The sequence below is a fragment of the Alligator sinensis genome, unplaced genomic scaffold (assembly GCF_000455745.1).
Source record: "Alligator sinensis unplaced genomic scaffold, ASM45574v1 scaffold766_1, whole genome shotgun sequence".
NCBI lineage: Eukaryota > Metazoa > Chordata > Crocodylia > Alligatoridae > Alligator > Alligator sinensis.
Window position 1 is genome coordinate 1,045,625 of NW_005842390.1, and position 23,646 is coordinate 1,069,270.

The window sequence follows — 23,646 nt, forward strand, 5'->3', positions numbered from 1 at the left end:
CAACCGTAGCTGCTCTCACAGGATGGAATACCTGACCACATCCTGTTATGCCCTCCATTTGGGGCCAACAGGTAGTGGTTACTGCCCGCTCCATCTCACATTCAGGCAATGTACTCTAGAAGAATGCACTACTAGGGCATAGAAAAGGCCAGCACCTGCCTGTAAATCTGTTGCAAACATCACCTTTCAGGGGATGCACCAATGTTAACTATGAAGGCTTTTAAAACTCATCTGACCACATCCTGTTATGCCCTCCATTTGGGGCCAACAGGTAGTGGTTACTGCCCGCTCCATCTCACATTCAGGCAATGTACTCTAGAAGAATGCACTACTAGGGCATAGAAAAGGCCAGCACCTGCCTGTAAATCTGTTGCAAACATCACCTTTCAGGGGATGCACCAATGTTAACTATGAAGGCTTTTAAAACTCATCTTCCAAAACAAGCACAAAAAAAACCCCATAGAGTTGTTCAGCAATAGACACTGCTAGATCTGGATAACACTTCCTCCAAACTCCAACTGCAAAATTTCTCATTTCCTTTGCTGCAGCACCTGTCCCCCACACCATCTGGAAATGGACCCTAGTTCAAAAAAAGCCTATCCATTTTAAATCCCTGTTCTAATACTGTTTTGAACACCCAAGCAAAGGTGACTGAAACAAAACTGCACCAAAACCAGGGGAGCTACTTGTAGCTCTTTCAGGTTCTGAAAAAAGAAATGTGTCTATAAAAACACAAGCACAACCACTTCAGAAATAGCAGGAGGCCTTCTGAAATACATACGCCGCAGGACACTGCTCAGCTGAAAAAAATTGTTTTAATTAAAATATTTTCTATCAATACATTCTATTGCAATAATTATTCTACATCCTTGGTCATTTCAGAGCAAGACCACAGTCTCACCTCGAATTCATTCAACTTTCACATAAAGTCCATGCTTCTCTTCAGCACAGACAGCAATAGACACTTGTTACAGGACCTGGGTTGCTACTTGTTCAAACGTTGCAGGTTAGCTGGACTGCAAAAGCAATCCCAGGCCTGTTTGTTAGCTACATAAAAAAGAGCCTTCTAATGCAGTCATGCCCTGAAAAAGAAGAGACAGAGGAGGAATCGGGCTCCTGTGCTGACTCGGCTTCTCATTATTCACAGATAGGTGGAGGAGGGTAGAGATGTTCACAGCCAGCAAAGTCCACAAACCTCTCTGCCTTTGAAAGAGCCATTTGCCCAGTCCAAATAGAGTACAGCTACAGGCAGCAATCTGCCCGGCCCAGTTGGGCTCCTTTCTTTAAGAGCAGTAGTTCAGGAATTTTTCCTTTGTTTCTTTTGTTCTTGATATTCAGTTATTTTCTGCTGGAAGTAGCACCCTGTGGACAAGAAAAGGCTGGATCAGTCGTGCAACTTTCCGGTTTCCCAATAATTCAGGTCATAGGCTGGCTTCTGTTGTATTTAACATGCTGTGTGCTACGCAAGCAGAAGTTAGCCAAAGAAACAAAACAATCAGCCAGAGATCAAGGCACAGAACCCGAAGATGGACTGGAGTAGACTGAGATCAGGGCAAGGAATATAAAGGAGCCGAGGTAGTTTTACCATATCGATGATGGTGGGACTTAGATGCCAAGGAGATGGAGATACAGAGACTAATTTCTCAGCCAAGGGGCTGGGGGACCTATTTCACTGCAGGAACAGAATCCAGTGCTTCCAGCAAATGAGAATATAAACCACAAACTCCTCTCAACCTACATCAGGAAGTGCACTATCAGCAGCATTTGATCTTCATTTACACGAAGCAGTAACAAAACCTGCTGCTGTGCAACTGGGGGTAAACCGGAGCTGAAATAAACTGCCCCACATTATGGGGACGTGAAGCTGACTTGAGATTATGCAAAACTAAAACCCCGTCAGTTGACACATGATGGCTGGAGAACAAAACTCACCGTCCAGCTGGCCTGCTGGAAACTGGGACTGGTTGCAAGCTGTTAATCTATAGACTCATCTGTTTATAGCAACTAAATTCTGTATTTCTTACCCACATGCCCTTCACTTCTAAGGACCAGCAAAGAGCAGGAAATTGTAAGAACTAGGAGCATCCTGAATAGCTACATACATTATGGCCACACAGTAGCCTCTCCCTGGTTAAGATTCAACAAAAAGATGCTTTCTTGGGTAACCTGACTTTAACCTACACTCGCTACCTTCCTCCAAGTGTTCCTGGGGTCTGTGGCTCAGAGATTTTCTTTTTGGCAAAATATGAAGCAAGTTCGAGAAGCAGATTTTATCTCAGGAAAATGAGAGGAGCGTGGACTCCTTGGTCCTAACTGCTTTTCAGATGTGGCCCCTCACGGATGATTTCCACTAGAACAGGCACATTTGCTTTGCTCAAACCTGTGATAAGATTACAGGCCTGGTCCTGTTCCCATTGAAGAAACGGGCAAAACTCCCCTTGACAGCCATGGTGCAGGCCCAGGCTCTTCTGATCTAGGAATATTTTGCAGTATTTGGGGTGCACATTGCCAGCAGGAGAACTAAAACACAGCACCAGCTACTGGAGAACTCGAGGGTGAGTTGAATGTGACCAAGAAGAGAAAAGATCCAGGCTCCAAAGATCATAGATGTTATGTTACAGCCAGCCCATTTCCCCCTCCAAGGTCATTCACCATTTACTGGCATGTGGTTCTCAGGTTAAGTCTGTGCTGCAACGGGGGGTGTAACTGCAGCACACAGAGGAATAACATGCAGTAGCTTTACCTGGTCAGGTTCCAACAGCAGAGCAGCTGCAGCAGCACGGACTTTAGCGCGGGCTGTACAAGGGTGTGGGGACCCAGGGAGACAGGCTGCACAGGTGCCTGTGCTGCCAAAGTTTCATTGCTGTTAGTATCCAAGCCAGCTAGATTAAACTTGGTGCAGGCATGCCTACTGCCCCTGCAATCATCCTGCCTGGAGCAGTATAGACAGCCTAAGCTTTCCAGATACCACATACAAAAGCATGTCTTAAGATATTACCAACCAACTGTACCAGTGGGAAGTTTGTTCTGATTGGGAACATGATGGTTGACTCTTACCCCCACCTCCACACCCCTTTACACTTTCTCTTAGCATGTTGAATGCTTCCACAGAAGCTCTCTCTTTTTTGATGCATCTTGAAACTTCCCATCTGACCCCAGCGCTCTTTCCTGCCTAGGCAGGGGGTTGGACTCGATGATCTGTTGAGGTCCTTTCTGACCCTAGCATCTATGAATCTATAAATTAGCTCAGCTTTCACTATTCTGGTCTATTGTTCCATCCAGGCATTTATAAGACAGGCACTGATATTGAGGCATCCCAATAAGACACCTGCCTTAATAGATGAGAGATCTTTTCTACCTTTCCAGTATAATAAGTTAAGAGCAGCAGCTTGGAAAAGTACATGAAAGCACTGATAAGTAACAAGTTTGCAGGAGAGGGACTGAATCTCACCTTGATTAACTGGCAAGCTGTGCGCCATAGGGGAAGCCACCATGTAATCAGTTTAGGTTGTCCGTCTAAAAATTATGGATATACCATGTGTGACCTGCTCAGCAGAGGTGCACCTATATATCACTCTGATATCAGACCAGAACCAATATAAAGAAAATTGATTGCATCGGAAATCGGCCTAATGTGGCCAATAATTTGGCCGATAAATGATGCACACAGCCTCAGCACAGCACACAGGCAGTGAGGAGCACAGACTGACAGCTTGGAGGGGTGTTTGCAACACACACACAACCCCCCAAGATCCCTGTGGCGAGGGAGGGGCTGGGGTAGCGCTGCCTGGGCAGGGCAGGGCATGGGATGAAGCTGTGGCTCATCCAGAGTGGTGGGGGGTGGGGGATCATCTGGGGGTCTCCTGCCGCTGCACACACCCTGTGAGGGCATGGGGGGGCATTTGCCCCTGGATGGAGGGGGGGCTGCAGCTGCGGGCTGGGGCTGCTCCAGGCTCTTTCCGGTGCATGGAGGCAGGGTTGAGCCAGGGTTGTGCTTGGGGAAGGCAGCGGCAGTGCTGGGAGCGGGGTTTCAGGGTAGGCTACAGCAAAATGTGGGGTGCCTGCAGCCACCCCGCAGCCCCCTTCCCAGCGCTGTTGCTGCCTGCCCTGAGCGCGGCCCGCCCGAACCCCCGCCAGGAAGAGTTTGGCACAGCCCCAGCCCGCAGCTGCAGCCCACCCTGCCGAGAGCCAGGAGGCACACGCCCCCCCCCACGCCTCCCTGCTGCCCCAGCCCCACTCCCTCCCTCACTGCAGAGGCCTTGATCTGCTCCCCGCCCCCCCACAACGCTCCTCCCTTCCTCCTCCACCACAACAGACTTACCAGCTACACGCAGCTGTATTGGAAATCAGATTGGTATCGGCTGATATGTCTCCTTAAAAATCGGCTATCAGTATTGGCCCCCAGAATCTCTATCGGTGCACCCTAACTGCTCAGGGAGGTAAACTTGCTACGCAGTTATGCTGGGTTATTAGACTTTCCTGTATTTGACTAACATACCAGGGGCACAGGAAAGACCAGCAGGAAGACAAGGCAAGGGCTCTATATTAGCAATCTCTAAACATTGGGATGGAGCGGGAGGAGGAGGGAGGAGTGTTCAAGACAGGTGCAGATGGAAGTTAGCAGTTTTTCCGTCAGTGCTGGGGAGCTCGGAGATCAAGGGGATACTGAGTGGTATACAAATCCACTGGAGGGGCAAGGGTGTGTGAGAGTGGTTCCTAGTGGGAAGATTCAGGCAGAAGGCAGAGATAGGCCAGGGAAGCTGGAGAAAAGACACACAAACATGTTGAGGCTGTTTATTGTCTTAAGATCTGTCTGCACATAAATGCTTTGGTTCCAAATTAAAGAAAGTCTCGTGTCTTTACTCCTGGACAGAATAGAACTGCAGGCTTGAATCTAAGGCCTGCTGAGTTGAGCAAAGGGAGAATCTGGGACAGGAGCTGTAAGGCCTGGTCTAGTGTGGGAGAACTGCCTGATTTCACCTGAAAGAGGTAATAGCTTGAAGGGGGAACACAGAACGGCTCCAGATAGCTGGCTCCCTGTGACAAGTTAGTAAAGGTCTCCCTGGAAATGACAACAACACGATCTGGCTCCTAGGAAGGAAGCTCTTTTCATCAGCAGACCTAAGAGAGGCCAGCATCATTATCCCCACTTTACAGATGGAGAAGATGAGGCATAGACAACTCGTCCAAAGTTACAGGGCAGTGGGCAGAGCCTGGAATAGCATCCAGGTCCCTCCAGCTCCAGCCCAGCACTCTCTCCTCTAAGCTGTGCTGTATTAGTTTCAGATACTGCCCTGAGGGAGCAGAATATACTGCACAGAAAGAAGGAAGCAAGAAAGAAGGACGATATTCTGAAATCTTCAATTCCCATCTCCATCAAGCATTGCTGAGGGGAGAGAGGCAGTAGCTCTGCATCCAACACAGGTGACCACTTCAGTTGGTGCATAACAGCTGTGATGTCTGAGAGAGGTTTAGCCTTGTCCAAACACCTATCTAAACCTTCCTCTCTTGTAGCAATCTTATCCTCCTTGGCTATGCTTTCAGAGGCAGCCACACAAAACCAATTATTTCTCACCTGCACAAACAGATAGGTAAATGAACCCTCTCTGCTCTAATCCAAGCAATCCAAAGGACGGTTTCTGCATATCCACCAATGTGATAATTACCCAACTCTTCTGAAAACACTTTCATTATTTCAGGCACCACTAACCCCCAGTGCTGGCACTGCAGCTGCCAGATTTCCAGGCATTGGCTGTGAGCAGGGCAAGGGGAGGAGATGGCACAACCTACCTTCTTGGGTTGCTCTGCTCCTTTCTGCTTCCTGGATAAACAAGGAAAACATCTGCGTCTTCACAAATTTTTTCACAAACTTGCGGCAGGACTTGGAGGTGATGGATTTGCAGAACGCTCGCTCCTGCAGGGTGCCCTGCCCGCTCTTGCTCCATTTGATGTACGCTGCATAGTGGCCAACGATTCGGACAAAAAAATGCACAAAACACTCTGAAACCTGGGCGTTCACTTGTTCAGAGGCTGGAAGGAAAAGAGAAATATGAACGGCTGGGAAACAGGAGCCGCTGTCTATGAAGTTTTTACATGGTGCCCATTACCTCAGCATATTACCACGTTTAATGTACTTATCCCTGGAAAGAGGGCACTGCTATTATCCCCGTTTTTCAGATAGGAAACAGAGACTTATAGAGGCTACATGACTTGTTCAAAGGCAAATTGATTCTGTGGCAGATCAGGGACTCAAACCCAAGCCTCAGTCAGTGTACAGCCTACTAGACCATCCCTCTCACCCTCTGTTTGACATTGGAAGGAGCTGCCTTGAGAAATCAATCCACATTCTTTGGTTTAAATGCAGCACTAACAAACACCTGACCGATGCCAGCTTGTATGGGTCCCCATTCCCAAGTGCAGAAGAAAAATGGGAGAAAGCCCTGGAGATCACATTTGCTTAGTAGTATGAATTGTAGTTGAATAAGTAGTTGAACTGAACTGCTGCTCAGACCCAGCCTGGTATTTAAATGCTCAGTCATTATGGTAGCAGCAGGTCTATGTGCAATGGGCAGGTTCCTGGAACAGCCATGCTTTGCTTTTCTTGTAACACCTTGTGTCCACAGACCTTATCGCACTGCATACAACCTAATGAAACTGTGCCTATAACTTTCAAACCAGGCATGCACTAGCTGACAGAGAGGCTGGAAGGATGATCTCATCTTACACTGATTTAATTCACAAACTGTGCTTGTGTCAGAAGCAATTGTCATCACCTTCAGACACTAAAACCCGATTTTTAGAGATTAAATCAGTAAAGAGCTGTAACAGCCACTGGCATATGGCACTGACCTGCACAGACAGCTCTGGGGAGATAACTGTGCTAATGAAGCAGACATAATCTGTAGTGGCAGAAGGATGTCTAGGTGTCAGGAGGTTTTCCTAGATCTATATTTCACAAATTTTCAGGGTCACTGGCTCCTCTGCTTTACAAAGACAAAAAAATCCTACATCTTCTGGACCTTTGGCTGCCCTCTCTAGCGATGGATTATTTCTCTCCTTGTCTTTGCAATCCCTTCTGATAGTAAAAATTATGAAGCAAAATATTTGTCTCTGAATTTGTTCAGAGCAAGAGAGCTACAAGAACTGCTGGGTGACTTTCACAGTGGAGTATTACTCTGAAGTGACTCAATATAAATCCCACATGTAGTCTCTTCTCAGTTGCTTTAGTTCTATTATATACTTATTTTTGCAAAAAAAATGACCCCTGGTCCCTCACAGATCTATCAAAAATAGCCCGTGGGCCAGATCTGGTCCCCTGGGACTTCTTGTGGGCAGAACCATCCACCTCTGCAAGCCACCTATGGCCCACAGAGCTTGCTACCATTGCTGCTGGAGCCCCTGCGACTGCAGTGTTAATCCCTGGAGCTGCTCTTTCAACACAGTTAATGCCACTCACCTTCCCCTACACACCCTGATTTCAGCAGAGGGTAGAAGTTACCCCTGGTGACCAAGATGGGCAGCAGGGGAAAAAGGAGGACAAATGCCAACGGCATTGAGTCCTTGGGCTCTGGAGTCACACCAAAACTGCAGCTTTGAGAGCCATGGGGATCAGTGTTGCCACCACCACTCACCGATAGTCTGGCTCGTAGGAAACCACCTGGTGTGGATTTGGCCTGTGGGAGCCAAAAAAGTTTTACATACCAGCCTTAAACCATGCAAAATAAACTAATTTATGAGTTGCTGGGGTATCTTATTATATCATCACCCAGCCCTGGATGCTGAGCTTGGGATTGGACTGTAAGGCTGCACTGTTTCCATTTCACCCATCATCACCAGTCATTCATGAAGACTGGAACTTTTGGAAGCCAGACCCATGGCCTGGTCTAAGAAGATTTCCTTTCCCTCCCCCACCTCTTCCTTTCCTTGCTGGTTCTGGATTTGAAGGATCTGCATGTATCACATCTCTTGAGGATGTAAAAATTGCCCAAGTAATTTAAACAGTAGGTAAAGCTGTCTGAAACAGAAGTCACCCCTTCACAGAAAGGGCAGTGATGAAACCATGGAGGCATTGGCAAAATCAACACCAAAGGGGAAACAGGCTTTTATGTCCTGCAACAGAGTGACTGAGACTCTCACATCTAAAATGACGGGTAGGAGAGAACTAAATTAAACTGAACTAAAGCAAAAAGGTCTGTAAAATGGTTGCTTCACATGGCGCAGCTAAATGAAGATCAACAGAGGATGAAGAAGACAACTCAAACCTGAGGTCTTCTGCCTTTGCTGCTAAAGCACTTGGGGAAGGACAAGGAAAAGAGTTATAAAGGCAACTAAAAACATTATAAGAAAAGGCAATGGGGCAGAAGCTGTGCAGAGCTTTGAACAAGTTGTAGGCCACAAAGCAGACTGATGGAAGAAGCTGCAATTTGGCTGGATAGTTGAGAGGAACTCGGGAGCAGGAGGTTTGCCTTGGCCTCAGCTGGAGAACTAGTTTTGGATACTGCTATGATGCAAATTCTCCCGTCAAGGCTCCAGGGCGCAACACCCATGAGACTGTCTATACGGACAATTACTCAAGGAACACAGCAGGCATCTCACCATCTGCAAAAAGACAACACTCCTGAAGGGAACGCATCCACCTCCAGGGAGCATCACGGTGAGCAACAGCAAGCTCATGGGGTGAGCAGATGGGGAAGAACCTCAGACATACAGGGAAGTGTGTTGGGATCCTTGGTAATTCAGACCTGTCTTTTACAGTATCAGTGTAATGGCGTCTGAGGCAAATGCTCACTTGGTGCAAGCTGCCACAGCTCTACCTCCAATGACCTTCAGTGGAGCTGTAGCAACGGAGGCCACAGAAAATCCACCCACACACCACAAGCTGTAGGGAGCTTAATCCTCCCCCTTGGGAAGGGTGAGGCCCGAGTTGCCTCTGCTTGGGTCTAGGCATGTTGTTCCAGGGTCTTGGCTGATCCAGTCTGGGTACTTGGCTGCGCTCTCCAAATCAGCAGCTTGCTCTTAAAGGGTGCTTGGGACTGAAGTACACATAGCCTTAGAGAACTGCAGCTAGGAGGCAGTGCAGACTGCAGGTCCCCAGGGAAAGTGCTTTGCCCGGAGCCCCAACAGTCGCTCTATGTGAGCTCAAGACACAAGACTCCTCTGCTTACTCTGTACGTTGTTGTTGCTGTTGTGTCTATCCAAAGATGTCAGCATCTCACTCTGCAGCTTAGCGGGCAATACCTCCTCTTCATCCCCAACCTGAAACAGAGTGTTGTTAAGTTACCCAGCTACTGCAAAGCGGGGCAACCTGGGACCATTGGTCTCTACAGGCAGTGGGAACAGAAGCACCAGAGAGAAAGGAGTCTTACTTGCTGAGTTTGTCTTCAAAACTAAACCATCCTGGGAATTAAAACCATGTCCTTACCAAATCCTCTGAAACACTCTACCACAGATCCAGGGCCAGGATCACCACTGTGTCTGTGGTATTTATTAATCATCATTAGATGCCATCACCTAGTCATTTTAATTCCAAAAGGTGATGGAGAGAGACCTTCCCCAGAGAATTTGGTACCTCTCTTTCTGATACCACCTCCCCTTTGCTACTCCTACCAATGCAACAACACCTGAGAAATCAATCTGCAATACACATCCATTGTTCTCTCCCTGGAGGGCAGTGCCCTGTGTGTCTTTAACACAGAAAACTCGTTACATTTCATCGTTTCATAGTTGGTAGAGGCTGGAAGGGACCTTACAGATCATCAGGTCCAGCCCCCCTGCACCTGGGCAGTTGATCAGTAAGAATTCAGGGAAGAGGCCTCTCTTAAGCCTGCAAAATGCAAATAATCACTGTCAGGTGGGGCAGAGCTGTGTGTTATACCCTGACCAGCATGTATTAGGGAGCCCACAGGGCCTTAAGAACGTTTTTTTTAAAGCCATGTAACAGCCTGAAAGGAAAACAAGTACGCTGCAGGCACCCGGGGCTGGGCAGCAGGGGCGGTGCTTCTGATACGAGGAACACCTACCGAGGTCAAGATCTTTCCTTCAACCAAGTTGACCAGCAGAACCTAAAAGCGACAGAGAGCATCCAGGGTTAGTACAGCAAAGCCACTTGGAAGCAGACATTGTTCAAAAATCAATCCTATATGCCCCAAGTTGCTTGGCCCGCCTCCAAGCCGGGACTGCTGAGTAAGAGCAAGGCGAAGGGGAAGTGCTTGATAAACAGCAGAGGCAGATCTGGAAAGGCAGCCCCAGTGCCTAAAAAGGGACTTGCACAGAATGAAGGCCCCTAACAATGAATCAGAAACTCCCATTCCAGCAGCCTCAAGCCCCTTGGACACATACGTTCATTTGGCAGCTGTGTATTTGACTGTAAGAATCCCAAGCTGCCTAAATGCAGGGTTTTGTGCATGCTAGGATAGCAGCCAGGCATCTAACTCCCCAGGGGATCCAATCCAGTAGAGAGCAGGCCTGGTACATACCAGCAGCACTGAGTCCAGCACAAAGAGCAGTCTCCATGGTCACAGTTATTCAAAAACACAGCAAAAAAAAAAAAAAAAAAATGTGGCCATGGTACCTCCCCACTTCTGTATAACAGACTAGAGGCGAGGATGCTCCCCTGAGAAGTGGCTGAGCTGCGTTCTAGGCTCTCCTTTACCTGTGGGGCTTCAAACTCCCACCTCCCAAGACAGCGCCCTAACCAGCGGGGCAGCCACTGGGTAAAGAGGGCACTCTCCATCCCACCCCCGTGCAATGAGGTTCCAGTCCCTGGTCGAGACAGATCTTGTTTTTTGTTCAACAACGGTCTACTGCAACATGTATGAGTAGTCGTGGGAGCAGAAACCAGAACCAGCCCCAGGTCTTCCAGGGCAAGTGGTCTAACCAAAGCTATATACAGGAGGGCACCATGGCCACTGCCACTGCCCTGTTACACTTGACCCTCACAAGAAGATGCTGGTCTTTGGCTCAAGTACTTTTGAAGGCATCTAACATATCTAAATCACACCAGAGATTTAGGCAGGGGTCCAGACATGCCCTGGAGCTCAGTGTTTCTATTGGTTCCCCCCTCACTATGCAGGTATTTGTGAATTGTTCTTCAGATGACCCTACCTAGACCTGCTTCCTTGAATCACCTTGCTAGAGCAAGATACATAATTCTTATGCACTGAGGCCAAAGACGGAGGTTTTCTATGGATCTGGCCACCATTACCTTCCCGGCCCTTCCAAACTACCTGCCTGCTGAAGAGAGACAGAAGAGCCTGCACTACAGGAGCACATCCAGCCCAGAGGGGAGGGAAGATGCCCCCATCTTATGTCTCTTGGGAGGCCTGTGTGACAGGAGTTCAGGAGTTTCCACCCCAATCCCACTGACTGCCCCAGAAACCACCCCCAACCCCCATCCCCGCAGAGGGGAGAAGAGGCTGTAAGGGCTTGGGATCCTGATGTCATGTACGATAGCTTTTCAAAAGCGCTTCCAGCACAGCTACCAAGCCCCACAGGCTGCGAGAGGAGGGAGATTCAGGCTGATTCAGAATACAGGGTGAAGGGGAAGGGATGCCCCTTTGCTCCACAGAAGAGGATAGGGTCCCTGCCCATCTACAAGGAGTGATATCAGCACCCCATTAGCCTTACATAGCAGGTTGGGGGTCACCTTAGGACAGGGGTTGGCAACCTACAGCCTGCCAGCTGGATCAAGCCCGTGGTGCCATGAGGAATCAGTGGCCCTGCTACAGATCCCCCTCTCCCTCTGTAAGCCCCCTCCATGCCCTCTCTTGCCCCGCGCTGCTTACCATGAATGCTGATTTTGCCCCTCTCTGGGGTCAGGGGGTCAGTAACACATGGTAAGGTGACAGCAAGGGGGCTTGGGCACTGCAGAGGAAGTCATTACACAGTGGAGTGGGGGCCTATAGTAACAGGGGAGGAAATGCGGGGGTGGGAGGGAAATCAGCAGCTCGCAGTACTGCCTGGGCCAGAAGCAGTGACCTGCAGCTCTAAAAGATTGATGGAGAGCAGATTTAGGTTAGACATCAGGAAGAACTTCTTTACAGGAAGGGTTGCCAGAATCTGGAATGGGTTTCCAAGGGAGGTGGTGCTCTCCCCTACCTTGGGGGTCTTTAAGAGGAGGCTAGACATGCACCTGTCTGGGGTCATCTGACCCCAATGCTTTTTCCTGCCCAGGGCAGGGAGTCGGACTCAATGATCTGCTAAGGTCCCTTCTGGCCCAAACATCTATGAATCTATAGGATTGCCAACCCCTGCCCTAGGTAATAACTTGGCCCATTGCTGTTCCCTTCTGCGGCAATGAGTAGCCCTGTTCTTTTTCCCCCGACACCGGAAAGCTGGTACAATCTCAGTCTTTCACTCAGGGGCCTGGAAGAGTTATGAGGCATGAATGGGGAAACAGTTATCTTCAAAGCCAGTTGCCAGCACAGCCAACCCTTGATGCTGCACAGAGCGGTACCTCCTCCATAGGCTGATCCTGAACCTGCTGCAGGTGGCGTATCTGGACTCCAACCATGAAGGGAGTGGGGCAACACACAGTGTCGATCAAGCATTCAGGAACCACAGGGATGTAGGTGTGTGCCCAGGTGAAGGGGTAAAGCAGGGCCGCCACGGCATGGATGCACTGGGATAAGACACTGCAGAGCAAACAAAGGATCCAATTACAACACAGATGTGGCACCTTCGGGGATTACAGACCCACAGGTCAGCATGCCAGCAGGTCAGCTCTACAGCTTTAAAAATGACTTAGTCCTGTAGGAACCCAAGTCCCAGGGGTTCTCAAAGACACAGAGGATCCTAAGTCACTTAGGCACTTTTGAAAAGTATGCCCCCAGTTCAAGTGGCCTAGTCTTATGAGCTCTCCCTGCCCCTCAACTCCTGGCAGCACTGCCAGCTGTTGACATTTTATCATGACTTGCTCGGTATTAGGTGTTTATTAAAATCCCAGGTTCCTGGAATTAGCAATGATGACCGAACCTCAGCTTTTATTTTTGAAAAAGCTAAGTTTTTAGCGGTTATAGATATGGAGAAAAGATGGAAAAATGCCCCATTAAAGACTCAAACACTAGAGGGGAGAGAAAAGGGACTAGAAACTTTGTCTTAAAAAAAGTCATGGTTTTAGTCCATCTCGTGATCCCGGGGAGGTTGAAAGCACAGCTGTCAGCAGTGAGACACGACCGGTGCTCACAATGGCAGGGCACCAACACTTTGCATCTCTAAGTTGATTTTTTTGGTAGCAAAAATTTGTCCCATTAGAAAACAATGATTCTGTTTCAGACACCTCCTCCCCTTAACACACACACCATGAAAAAATGCTGAACAACCAATCTGCCTCACTCTGCATGGGAGTGGGAAACCTCCTATTTCTCTTTCCCAACCTCCCAGTTACAGCACAGTTGGGAGAGCCATAACTCTCATTCTAATATGAAACCTGAGCAGTGACCTCAGCAGTGTAAAAGCAAACTAACTTCCTAGATGCAGGAAACTTGGGATAGTCAGATATGCTGAGCCATTTACACAAATTCAAAATCACTGCTAAGGTTACACATCAACAATAACCTGCAGAGCTTTCCATCAGCAGATCTCAAAACACATCCTACAGGAGGTCAGTACCAGCTTCCCAATATTAGAGACAGGGAAAGTGGAGTGGGAAGGTGACTGGCCCAAGAAGGAAGCCGGGATTCCTGTTTGAAATCTCAAGGTTTATCAGTGGCCACATCTACAAGTTAATTAAAGTGCTTTAGGTAATGTGCATTAAATCTAGTACTCCCATTGTGAGATACTAGAAAAATGTACATTAGCCTATTTTTAATATGCATTAGCTAAAGAGAATGGTTTTTTTGTGATATTTGAATGCACATTGAATTAGGCTAATGCCCATTAAAGTGCACATGTAGATGCTTTACACATTCCTGAGTCCTGTTTCAGTGCTTTGCCCACTAGGCCACCCAGTGCTAGAGTGCAATCTTGAAAAAGCTTCTGATTTGTGTCAGCTGGTGATTGCAACTAAAGCCAAAAAGGGTGGACAATATCAGGGTAGAAAGGAATATGGAATTCCCCTCAACTCCTTATTTGTCCATTGCAAGGCTTCAGAGGGATGGGCTGTGTCCTGCTAAAGCCTTAGTCATCATCACTAAGAGGAGTCACTGTTTACCAGCTGGACAGAGAGGATCCTGCCATGGCATCAATTCTCATCTCTCATTCTGTAGGGTGAAAGTCTGGCAGCCACAAGTCTGCCAAAGAGTCTGACAGAAGGAATCCAAGACAGAGGACAGATGGGAATCTGCAGGCTGTATAACTAACGGAGGAACCTGTTTATACTTCCCTGCCACTGAGAGAGCAGAGCTCTGCTACTGCGTCAGGCTGTTCAGCGCACAGAGAATTAACCCGTAGGTCTCCACCAGGAACTAAGCCCGGGGGTCAGATTCCAGGGTGTGGTTATTCTGTGAGCAGCCTGTGTCCCTGGTGTACTCTTTCAGACCAGCTACCTATCATGTGCACATGCTCTTTGTTGTCCCAGGGTGAGAGGTTCCTTGCTTCTCTCCTCCTCTGTATTTATGGTTGGATTTATCTCGTGCTCGTAGGAAGGCACAGAAAATTAGCCACCACTTGGGGCTTTTAGGTGTTCCTAGCCACACACAGAATGTGAATGAGCGACCCGGAGCAGAGGTAGCTCATTCACTTTCTCCAACGTTCTAGCATGAATATATAGAACCATGGAAAAGAAGGGCTGGAAGGGACCTCTGGAGGTCATCTAGTCCAAACCCCTGCTGGACTAGTCCAAACCCCATGCAGACCACCCTATGCAAGTCATCTAGTCCAAACCACCCTATGCAAGTATCCACCTATCCCAGTGGTTCTCAAACTTCTTCGATTCAAGGCTTGCCTTGCTAGCCTCAAGGCCCCCTGCAGAAAATACTAGCTCTTAGCTTTCATTCACTTCTTGATTATGGAAAAATAATAGAGCAACTCTTCTACTGCAGAAAACTAAGAAAGACCACAGCAGAGCAAAGTATTTTTGACAATATGGACTCCTATTTGAAACTCCTGGGTTTCTCTTGTAAATAATGTGTAGGCTTTTGCACACCTAACAGTGCTAATATTGCATGGTACCCTTAAAAGGGTCTCTTGGCACCCCATGGTGCCATGGAAACATGGCAGAGAATCACTGGTGTAGCCCATTTCAAGCAAACTGCACAAACTACCAAGCGCAATGCCCAGAAAACATTAACAACACCTTAACTTGCCCCCAGTGATGCCAATGCAATGAGGCAAGTGCCAGTGCAAGGACAGCAATATGTCAAAATCTGCTTGAGAGATCCAAGTAAAAGAAGCATGCTCCACAGGAAGGCAGAAGCACTCACAGTCCATGTCAATCGGATTATGGAATAAAATTCCTTCCTGATCCCAATATGGCAGTCAGTCTGATCCTGTGCTTCTGACACATTGGGAACAAACAGTAAGGTTTAGGGCATCTACAGGCTGTACTGCAAAGCTGGGGGAGTCACCTGTGCCTAGCACTTGAGAGTTGAACAATTGAGTTCCCAGGACAAATGCAAGGGCCCTACCTGAGTTCCTCTGCCAAAAAGATGATGCGACGCTCTAGAACTGCAGAGGCAAAGATCTGTATGATGATCCCTGGAGTGAGACGCTGCAAAAGAGCCTGAAATTCCACATGTTCCAGCCGGGAGTCCAGGGGCCGCGTCAGTTCAATGAGCTGTTGGGTTAGAGATCGAACACTTTGTAATCTAATGAGTCACAAATGAATGACATTAAAGCACTGGGCTGGCCCTTGCCTGCTACTGCAGGCTGAAAAAAGGAAGAAGCAAAAAGGCAAGGTGATACTAGATGAAAAGCATGCTAGGAAGATGAACAGTAATTAGCATGGATTTTATTAGCACCCACCATGTGCCAGACGTTTCACAGAAACTGTCCACCCCAAAGAGTTTCCAGTGCAAGGTGATGTCTATACCTACTTGCCTCTACCAGTGGCAGATCTGGAACAGACAACAGCTACGTCCACAGGTCAAACTGCTAAATAGGAGGCAGATCATGTGATGGATCACTTTGTCCACACTGGGAATCCAACTACTTATGCAGGTGATTGATCACCTTGTCCCCAGCCAAGTCCTGGTTTTCCTCTTGTGCCCCAGGCAGCCATGACATGGCTTAGAATCAGGACAAGCTCCCAATAAAAGAAGTTTTCAGTGAATGGCTGCTTTATTAACATAGATAGTATAGTTAGATAATCCCCAACACCAATGATCCACAGAAGGGTTTCTGATAACGGCAAGTCTTTCAGGAAGGATCTGAAGGCAGCACTGAGCGCAGGAACTGTATAGAGCTACGTACAAAGGGAAGGATGAGGGCAAGATAGAAGAGCATGCACCTAAATATCTGGAGAGTCAGGTTTGGCCTGCCCTGGTTTGGCTGGAGGATTTCTTTGACCTTGTTCACATACAGACTTGCACTGATATAAATAGCTTAGCTCACAAGGCCACCTCCACTTAAAACATTGCAAGCCTGTGTGTAGACAAGCTTTTGAGGCTTTAGAGTACTGTGGGCCTGTTTTAAATGGGATGGTGTTAAATCCTTAACAAACATGCCCAGCCCCCAAAGTGTTTATTGGCTGTTGGACTGTACTGATATTAAGGCCAGAAAGAACTATGATGACCATCACATCGGATATCCTGAATAATACATGCCAGAAAGCTTAATTCAGTTTTTCTAGTAACCCATGGGTAAGCTAAAGCAAATCTTTCTTTCTGAAGAGGTACACAGGCTCAATTTAACAACTAAAGGTGATGGAGAATTCACTGTGCTCCTAGGCAAAATGTTCAGATGGATAACTGACCTCAGTCCAATTTCTGCAGCCTGTTTTAGATAGAATTTTTCTCACTTCTGATGGTTGGAAGTCAATCTGCCTTTGTCTGCTGGCCCTGTACCACATAGCTGCTCATAAAATCCAATGAAGATGCCTTCTAAACATATTTTCCAGAGACCACAGCATGCATCATCACAAAAGAGATAAGCAGTTATGGGATAGGGACATGATCCACCTCTCTCTTACTTCCCGTACATGGAGTCTCTCTACACAAGCACTCTACTTGTAATGTAGTTTGAGTAAAACAGCACATTCCCAAGATTTAGTACCATGAGCAGAATTTGGTTTTGATTGAACTAAGCAGCCCCTTCACAGTGGAGACAGCTACAGAATCTGAGGGTTTAGTATAACACTGGGTTTGGTACAAGTCCTAGCAATTGTTTTAAATGGAAGCCAGTCACACAGTCCAGTCCAAGTAGCTGCTTTCAGACCATTCCGTTATTCTCTGATCTCCCTCAACTTCACTCCAGCTGCCTGCATGTGCTTCCCACATCCCCTCCAGTAATGCTCCCAGAGCCCCTCAAGTCTCTGTAGTTCTGCAAGCAGCCAGAGCATTAAGCAACAGGCAACAGCTTTGCACAATATCAGCCCTCTTCCTGGATGATGAAATCTCCTGTGACACAATGACAAGTTGGTAGGGATGGCCTGGTGCTAGAGTGTGCAGACAGCGTGATCTGCTAAGTTACACAGAGAGTCAATTTTCCCCCACATATATGTAACCATGTGGCTGTAAAGGTAGCAATTCAATGCCCCATTACCTGGAAAGACTCCTGTATGATTGCATGGCTGTAAAAAAAAATCAAGGCCTCATCTACACAGGTGCATTTAGCATCTATACAGACCTTGGAGCTCATTCAGTCTCCAGCACAGCTCCCACCAGTTCCAAAGCAGCATAAGCTATGATGGTATGAACTTTAGTTTAGAACCACATTACTTCAATGCAGCTGTGCAATGCAGAGAAGGCCCTCCGGGCTCACCTCTGGTAGACAGCTTGTGCAGAGTGGATTTAGCTATGCAAATGCAATACTGACGCAGGCACAACTTTACTAAATTAAGTTAACCACAGACATTAGTAAGGAGTAAATTGATTTTTATCCCTCTACATTAGATCTTTTTACAGTTTCGCTGGATGGATACTTTTAAAATTGATTCAATTAAAAATGATGCAATTTTCTAATGTAGAACATCTAGCACTCAGAGCGGAGCAGAGCACAGAGGAGACTGTAGTGTGAAACAAGCTCCAAGAGGTGTGAATGCACCCTGCATGTCAGGGAGGTGTTAATGCGAAGCTTGATGGAAATAATTACATGCCAATGGTTTTTAACTCTCTCAGCAGTTTGTTCTTGCAAAAACTTTGCACCAACTACTTTTTTGTTGCTGAACTCGCTCACCCAAACATGTTTCCAGTCTCTGATGAAGCAGGGGTTTCCCCCCACCACACACACACATACCTCCACCCACACCTGCTCCAACTTCTCTTCTTCATAGCAATATTAAGTGCAGTGCCCAATGTGAGGGAAGCTGCTGGCCATATGGCTGGGCCTGACTGAGCACACAGTAGTAAACCAACACAAACCTCTGTCCCTGACTCTGGGATGAAGCTTTTGATGGTGACAGTTTTCCCAGGTGCAGGGAAGGGGGATTCACGGAGGCCCTGCATGAATGGATAGATGACTGCCATAGAGATCTGACGCCTCTTCTCCACTTCATCCAGGATCTAAGGGAAGAAATGACTCTTCAGACACAGCAAGGCAATGAAGCATTGACAGTCACCCTGCCCGTGGGGAGCAGCGGCTGTACCAGACTCATGGTCCTAGGTCCACGTTCTGAGCACCCAAACCGGCCAGAAGTTTCCCCAGGAGAGGTCTGCACTGTTCACTTATTACAGCATACAGCCCCAGCTGCTCACTGCTCCTCAATCCTGTCCACTCCAGTAGCATCTCCTTCTCTAAACAGAGGTGGCCTTCAGTGCCTGTGGCATCTCCACCTACTCCCGCAGGAAGAAATCCTCCCCTCCACCAAAGCAGGGAGATTCTTACCAACACCCACAGACCAGCAGCTGCCTGGGCCAGGCAGGCAAAATGATTCAGCATATGGAAGTGTATGGGACTTGGTGCTCATACCTTGGAGAATAATCCAAAGCAGCCCAGACAGCTGATGATGCAGAAAACTTCGGGGAGACGAGCTCCACGGCCAACAGGCTGAAAGGGGGATGGGTGCACAAAAGAGTTAGCTTGACAACATTAGGTATGAAGTACAAAAAGCAAAGCCCCATGTCTACCCCATCACCCCATGGGTCTGTTTGCAGGGCACTGCCAACAGCAGCCACAACTGCCTCCATAAAATGGAAGTAAGGAAGGTCACAGGACAAGCTGCTAAGGAGCCTGAGCCCAGCCCTGCTCTCCTCCAGTCGGTGCACAGACACGTCTTCCCAGCACCGGTCACCTATACACATACTGGTCTGCAAGGTAAGAGGGATGACCATAAGAGCCCTCCTGTCCTGCAGTGCTCTAGGTCAGTGATTTTCAACCAGAGTGCCGCAACACCCTGGAGTGCCACAAAATTCTTTCAAGGGTGCCATATCCTGTGTGCAAACATGATTCACAAGATCAACCCAAAAATAAACCAAATGTCAGTGTTTAACACATTCTGACTTGCTGTGGTCTTTCCAAGTTCTTTGCAACAGAAGAATTACTCTATTCTTTTTCTGTGGTCAAAAAATGCATGAAAACAAAGTGCTGGCATTTTCGGAGGGGTGCCTTGAGCCTAAAAAGTTTGAGAACCACTGCTCTAAATGAAGACTACACAGACCTCCCAGGGTAAGAGTCAGCAACCTATAGTCCACAGGCCTGATCCAGCCAGCCAAGCAACTGTATCCAGCCTGTAGAGGCTACAGACATCAGCAGCAATGTGGTGACAAGAGGGAGAGGCCCAATAATGTGAGTACCGATGGGCAACAGAGGCACCAGCACCGATTTACAGATGCCTCCAGGTCCACTCGGTCTGCTATGAAGCAGCTGGCCCTGGTGTATCCCCCTTTACTGCCCTGCTCCATGCATTTCTTTGCACCTGAGCTGTTTTTCTGCAGTGTTGATTGCTACCACCCAACCTATCTTCTCTCTCTCTTGCCCTCCTACAGCAGCTGCTGCTTCTCCTGCTGACAAATTCATCACTGGTGGTATTTAGTGGCCACTCCATAAAGGTTGCCAACCTCTGCCCATGTGCAGTAGATTGCACTGAAATGTCCCCTAATTACACTTCCATGGGGATGTGGGGAGTAGGGGCAGGGGACATGGAAGGGAAGCAGAGCATCAGGAAGGCATGTGAGGAACACCCAGGCAGGTTTGAGAGATGGGGTCAAGGACCCATGGGGGATTGGAGGCCTAAAGCAGAGCAGAAGCATAGGCAGGTGATATCCAGGCTGGGACAGCACACTGCAGATGCTACAGGAGAGCTGTCATTCTCCTTGCACCCTGCCTCACTTCCTGCAGCCTCCAGCATTGCGTGCAGGCAGCTGGTAGCATAGGCCAGGAGGGATTCAGCCTTCCCCCAAGGTAGAAGTCAGCACCAGCAAAAAAGCCCATGTACAGTACAAACTACAAGGCCAGTCATGCGTCATTTGATAAAGACTGGATTTGTGCAAGGAATCCACTAGAGATGAGCCAAGTAGCACAAGCTTGTTTTAGTCCAGTGCACAAAGGGGCTTCAGAGTGTCAAACTGGGGGTCAAGTGCTTTCAGAAAGCAGCTGGGACTGAGTCATCTCCCCAGCCACAATGTAAACCAACGGCTCAATGTTACCGTCCCAGAGACATTTGCAGTTTGACAGAATTGAACCAGACAGATTCCAGAGCCCGTGAGCAGTGCTGTGCTATTACCACGGTGCAAAATAATTGCAACAATTCCTGTTGCAGAGTTAACCTCATATTTTGCCACAGAATGTCAGGCCTTGAGTAAAATGAACAGCAGGGAACACGAGTCTTGCTAAGGATAGACACAGGAGTTTGTATAGTCCACAGGTCCTCAGCTCCAGGACTGTACTCTAAAATCTTAGCAAAAAATGCAAGAGATTCTTTCAGGTCCTTCACTGCTGCTCCTGAGACCTGGGTCTCTTGCATGCTTGAGGGCGGCAACAGGGCTTCATTACCTTACATTGCGGGTTGGGCAGTTGTGGAGTGGGAATGCATAGATGGGGCAGGGTTGAGAGCAGAACAGACATCCCCTGAGGACCGGCAAGGAGGTTAGGTAATTTATGTACTGGTAGCGTAGTTGCAGTGCTGTGGGGAAGGAACAGCTGCTCTAATCACTGGTGCTTGTCACAGGAAGTGTACTGGTATAGATTATGCCAGCATAAGGTGTTTTTACACCAGAGCTGTTTCCATACTAAGGGTTTGTACACATACAGTACAACTAGTTCACTTCAGTAAAAATATTACACTCCTAACAGGAATAGTTACACTGCTACAAAAATATGGGGATGCCTTAAAAGATGACTGTGTAGATGACTGAATTATTGAACATGTCACTGCTGATCCTTTTAGCAAATACTTCTTACTTAATTTGCTTGATACTCTGCAATCCCCAAGCGCCCCTCCACCTCCACAGCACCTTCTGCATTACAGCTAGGCACTGTCACTACATAAATCTGTATCCTATTGAAAAATGGTGGCATGAAGCCAGCATACAGTATACATGCATCAAATCTCCCTTGAATATCAAAATGACTCGCTGAGCACTGTACTGTTATTCGTGTTCATATTTTAAACCCTCCTAATAAATCTAGCTTATCTCCTGCCATCCAGTTACAATCAAGGGCTGCAAAATCTCATGATCTTGCCACAGACTTGAGGGGGCCCTGCACCTGAGTACATGGTATCTTGGACATAGTTCACTGGTAAGAATCTTCTACTTCTTAAGCAGATGGGATACAACTCAGCAGTCAAGTAAAAATCAGTCTATCCTTCTGCCTCTCAGCCATCAATACCCTTGAATGTAGCTGTTCCAGTCTAGCCCACTCTCTATAAAGATGCTCCAAGAATAATTTACTCCACCAATGTTTCAGTTTGTTCTTGGTGGATAACAGTAGTAGCACCAAAATGCCAGCTCTCTTCTTCCTTTTGCTTTTTTTCACTTTTCTCCCCTCTCCTTTTCTCTCCACTAATATCCACGCATACACCACCTAGACATAAGCTGATGCTTACTGATAAAACAAGACTCTGAAGAAGAGCTGTCTGCAAGAGACAACCACAGTGCACTCCCTAATTAGTCTCTCTGCAGCTGGCTCCCGAAGGCAAGCCCAAAGCTGCTTGGCTTGCGTTGGTGGCACAGTACATGGGGATGGTGCTGAGGTCCTTCTCCTGCAAGCAGATACTGCAGAGTAGCTCTGAGCTAGCAGGGAAAGGGATTATTAAAAAACGGGGTATTCACCAGCAAACGCCTGCAGTAGCCGATCTTTCTGCTGCCATCAACATTGGTCAGGACAAAAGAAAAAGTTTCACTGAAAGAAAAGAAGATATTTGAAGTTATTGCTCTGCTAAGTATCAAGCAGAGAGAGCAGCAGGCCCTGAGCAAAGGAAGTGGGGGATTTAAGGATAAGAGCCACTGCCTGAAGGTCCCAGGAGAACACCGTCCTCTCCGCAGCCTAGCTCCCTACCCTTCCACTGACCCATCCTCCCAACAGATGGACCATTCCCCTAACTACCAACTACATCCACTGAGCAGGAATTAGCAGAGGAGCTGAAATTAATAATATCCCTAAACAGCCGAGACAGAGCTCCTTTACAACAACCTGCCTTGGACAAAGTGTTAACAAATCAACCTTTTCTTAGCAGAATTTCCTGTTCACCTCACAGCAATGCCCAGAGGTCCCACAGTGCTGCATTGAAAAAGAGACCTGGCCACAAAGAGCTTTGGGAAAAAAAAACCCCTTTCAGTAAAATACAGCTGGGGAAATGCCTTATTCTTTGAGCACCCTATATAAATCAGCCAGCTAGATCAACTTTAACAATTTCTTTGCCTCTATTTCCCTGAGCAGGGACTGGGTCACCCCCCCCCCCACTGGGACCTACTTTGACACTGTCTCTCACCCCATTCTCATTAAAAAACTAGGGGACTGTGGCATCGACACCTACACAGTCAAATAGGTCGCTAACTGGCTGGAGGGCCGCACCCAGAGAGTGGTGGTGGACGGGTCTTATTCAACTTGGATGGATGTGGGCAGTGGGGTCCCCCAGGGCTCAGTCCTCAGACCCGCACTGCTCAATATTTTCATCAGCGACTTGGACGAGGGGGTAAAAATCACCCTGTTCAAGTTTACAGACCACACTAAGATGTGGGGGGATGTGAGCATGCTAGAAGGGAGGAATAGGCTGCAATCAGACCAGACAGGTTACAGGGGTGGGCGGATGAGAACAGGATGGGTTTCAACACTGACAAGTGCAAGGTGCTGCACCTGGGGAGGAAGAACCAGCAGCACACCTACAGGCTGGGGAACTCCCTTCTCATCAGTGCAGAGGCAGAAAAGGATCTTGGAGTCATTATTGATGCCAAAATGAACATGGGCCTGTAGCAGAAAGCCCCCTTTTCCTCTTGCCTGCATTTGCTCTCCCCTCTTTAAATATGTTTTTCCTCTTCTACCTTTTCTTCCTTCCTCTTTCTTTCACTTTAAGATAAGGAATTGTGTTTTAAAATTTGTGTGCGCGCATTTTGTATCTCCCTGTGTATGTTGGTATTTTTATCTATTTGTGTGCCATGGCATTTGTAGCTTATA

General features: G+C 47.7%; 1 protein-coding gene across 3 annotated transcripts in view; it reads right to left on the minus strand.

Moving 5' to 3' along the window:
• Positions 1-796: 796 nt before the first annotated feature.
• Positions 797-23,646, minus strand: part of DENND2D (DENN domain containing 2D) — a 45,866-nt gene continuing 23,016 nt past the window's right edge. For all 3 annotated transcript variants that reach the window (XM_025211163.1, XM_006029645.2, XM_025211164.1), the window contains exons 4-12: positions 22,305-22,374; positions 19,003-19,080; positions 18,456-18,596; positions 15,564-15,712; positions 12,455-12,632; positions 10,020-10,061; positions 9,165-9,255; positions 5,791-6,030; positions 797-1,362 (exon numbers count right to left, since the gene is read on the minus strand). In XM_025211163.1, the coding sequence (XP_025066948.1) occupies positions 1,298-1,362; positions 5,791-6,030; positions 9,165-9,255; positions 10,020-10,061; positions 12,455-12,632; positions 15,564-15,712; positions 18,456-18,596; positions 19,003-19,080; positions 22,305-22,374 (1,054 nt within the window). In that variant the 3' untranslated portion in view covers positions 797-1,297. The remainder of the gene's footprint in view (positions 1,363-5,790; positions 6,031-9,164; positions 9,256-10,019; positions 10,062-12,454; positions 12,633-15,563; positions 15,713-18,455; positions 18,597-19,002; positions 19,081-22,304; positions 22,375-23,646) is intronic.